The sequence below is a fragment of the Watersipora subatra genome, chromosome 7, assembly GCF_963576615.1.
Source record: "Watersipora subatra chromosome 7, tzWatSuba1.1, whole genome shotgun sequence".
In the NCBI taxonomy this organism is placed as follows: Eukaryota; Metazoa; Bryozoa; class Gymnolaemata; order Cheilostomatida; family Watersiporidae; genus Watersipora; species Watersipora subatra.
The window spans coordinates 16646848-16649937 of record NC_088714.1 but is presented as its reverse complement, the minus strand read 5'-3'; the positions used below and the strand labels follow the sequence as shown (position 1 = coordinate 16649937).

The window sequence follows — 3090 nt, the reverse complement described above, 5'->3', positions numbered from 1 at the left end:
GTCTATTCTTTCAGGAAATAATGTAACCTTCAAATGTAAGGAGTGTTTGAAGTGCAGTTCAAACTAAAAAAAGAATGTTTTTGTATGTACATTATTACTATTATATGCAGCAATAAGCTTACTTTTCTGATTTTAATTTTATACAAATTTTTTCTGTTTTTCTGATAAAACTTAGTATGCATGCATAGAAAGTTACATGGTGTTGTGTTTTAATATTATTCTCCGGGTGCAGTCTTTATCATAAGCACTAATTTATCCTCATTATATTTAATTGCTTTGGGTAGAGATAAATTGAAGAACAATTGTTCAAAGGTGCATCTGATATACATGAATATATACATATATATGCATGTATATATATACATGCATATATATATATATACATGTATATATATATACGTAAATATTTACATACATATATATTTATACATGTATATATATGTATATATATATATACATGCATATATATACATGTATATATACATATATATGTATATATATACATATATATATGTATATATATATATAAGCTCATTTATTAAAGATAGCAAGATAACCTTTTTTCAACCCTATGCATTTGAAACAGTGCAATTCTCACCCTGATAAGCTTACAATGTTTGCGAGTATCAAAAAAGCTAAGTTAGCCTCTAATCACTTGAGTGTATTTTGCTTTTGTTTGTGGGTTTGAGTGTCATCTTTTCTGGTACAAGAAAAGTGTCGCCAGATAAATGTTATTTTCAATAGTAAGGGTTATTTCACACATTAAGCTATTTTATATGAGTATTTCAGGTCCTTGAACTCACACTCTTACGTAGAGATCATACTTATCAGCATTGCAAACAAAGTCTTCCGTGTGAGTACCAACAATAATCACTAATTTACAGTAATTATAGTTAGTGTTATTATATTATAATATTATATCTTTTTATTTTTAAACATTTCAGTTTCTAATCAGTTAGCTTAAATTTGGTTTTTAATTTCCGATTTAATAAGGAAACTTTTATTACTTTATCACTTTTTATTGATTAAAACCAAATAAAGACTGTGTTTAAGCGTGTTTCAATCTCCGTATATTTATAAGCAAAATGAAAGCAAAAGAAATGATAGAAATTTCAAAAATTTTCTAGACTATCAAACAAGTAGAATAAATAACAACCGACTAGAATATAGAAAAGAAAACAGGCTTATAGTTAAGCTGTAGTATGATTGAGCAGTTCCTTGATGAGTTAGTGAAACCATTACTGAGGGCCTGGCTCGCACCTCTTTCCATAGTAGTAATTGTTCTCATGGTCCTTGCAGTCACACCAGAAAGTGTCGCACTGGTTGTAGCAATCACCTCCGTTGAGGCACTGGTTGCCAGGCATGGAGCAATAGTCTTCTTGGGGCAGTCCGTCCACGCCTGTAATCAGATTATAACTCGTATAAAGAAACTCATAGGTGTATCATTAACAGTCGCTTCACAGACCAAAGCTTATATCAGTAAAGGAGCTCTGTAAGGGTCTGAACATTGTTACAGTTCCAAGGTTAGTTGTAGGTGGCAGTTGTGTAACAGAACAGAACCATTACATGAAAGTGGAACTTGAAAACATGTTTCAATAAGGTAACCAGCCTTTTAGAACAGTGTTAACATAGGAAGGTACTTCATAAATTAGCTGGCAGCTACTCAGGTTCACTTACAGATGTTGGATCCAGCTGGGAGATCAGTCACATCACGTGTGGGAAGACTGCAGTCGTTATGTCCCAGCCATGTAGGGGGACAATCACACCAGCATTTCTCTGCCTCATACCTTGGTTCTCCACCATTGAAGCAGACTGGTCGAACATTAGCGTTCCAGCATGGTGGAGGGCCATCAATAGAAACCGCTTCTCTTGTACACGAGTATCCGTATTCTAAAACATCCATATACTGCCAGAACCATGTCACATACTTAAAAAAAGTTAATCAAAAATTGTCAGCCAATAGGAAAAAGTTTTTAGGTTTACTTACAACCAAAGATTTACTTTGCAAGTTACCTTTTAACATTAAGGCGCAGCAACACTTTGATAATATTATAAAACAGCGGTGTAGAATGGAGTCCTACCTGAATCAAAGTTGATCGTGCATGGGTTGTGGTGTCCCTCGACAAAGTTATAACCGACTTTAGAACCAAGGGCGCATCTCCTGGGTAAAAACCTGAGGCCTTCATCATCGTCAAGTATGCACTCATGATACCAGCACATGTTGTCAGTATCTACTGCTTTGTTTCCTTCCTCATCACACCGAGCTGTAAAGTGAGAAGCAGGTATAAACATCTGATTACAAAACTTTTATATCTCCAGAACTACAGGTGAATGTCTGATGACTTCTAATGTTGTCTGACTCACCTCGAGGGTCTGGATTTCTGGGGCCAATGATGGCACTGCATACAGTGATTCCGGCAGCCAAAGCCAAAACAGCGAACAATTTTGCCATATTAAGGGAGATTTGTACGTCCTGAAAAGGTTTCACACTTATCAACAAACTCTCAGGCTCTTTATTAAGAAAAAAAGAATCAAAGCTATGAACATTCATTCTGTATTAGCACTAGTTTCAGAATCATGCAACTTCCAACATAGCAAATTCTAGAATTTATTGTTGTAATTAAAATGGCAATCAACTTATATCACATTTTCTATCTGTTTAACCAAATACAAACTCTAGCAGTTTATTCAAAGAAGTTGAATAGAGACTGACAATAGAGAAGTTGTCGAGTAAGCTTACCTTTTTAGAGAGAAAATGTTCTCACGACTGCCCAGTATGCTGATCAGTGGTTAAATCCTTCTGAATGCGCGTATTTATATGTTGTGCTGATCTTGTTGCTATAGTTACAAGTTGCATAACAACCAGTGATCGCTTTTAGACAAATCTAGCTTTAGTTTAAACACAGCCCGAAATCATGAATCAGGGGAGTAAAGTATGTCTTTGCGATGTAGAAATGATAAGTTGTGTAGGCAGTTTAAAAAGCACTTGCCACATGAGAAAAATGATAATAAGTAGCAGTCAGTTCTATGAATAAGGATTAAAGAATATCAAATATAAGTGTGTTTAGAACTCATGTTAACTTTGTTAAC

The 3090-nt window shown here is 34.4% G+C and overlaps 1 protein-coding gene across 1 annotated transcript; it reads right to left on the bottom strand.

The window, feature by feature from the left end:
* Positions 1–1053: 1053 nt before the first annotated feature.
* On the bottom strand, positions 1054–2801 carry LOC137399429 (uncharacterized). Its single transcript, XM_068085531.1, has 5 exons — positions 2741–2801; positions 2365–2473; positions 2082–2264; positions 1678–1890; positions 1054–1399 (listed from the first exon to the last, which is right to left on the bottom strand). The coding sequence occupies exons 2-5, from the start codon at positions 2450–2452 to the stop codon at positions 1239–1241; spliced, it is 645 nt and encodes a 214-aa protein (XP_067941632.1). The 5' UTR covers positions 2453–2473; positions 2741–2801; the 3' UTR covers positions 1054–1238.
* Between the last annotated feature and the right edge of the window lie 289 nt (positions 2802–3090).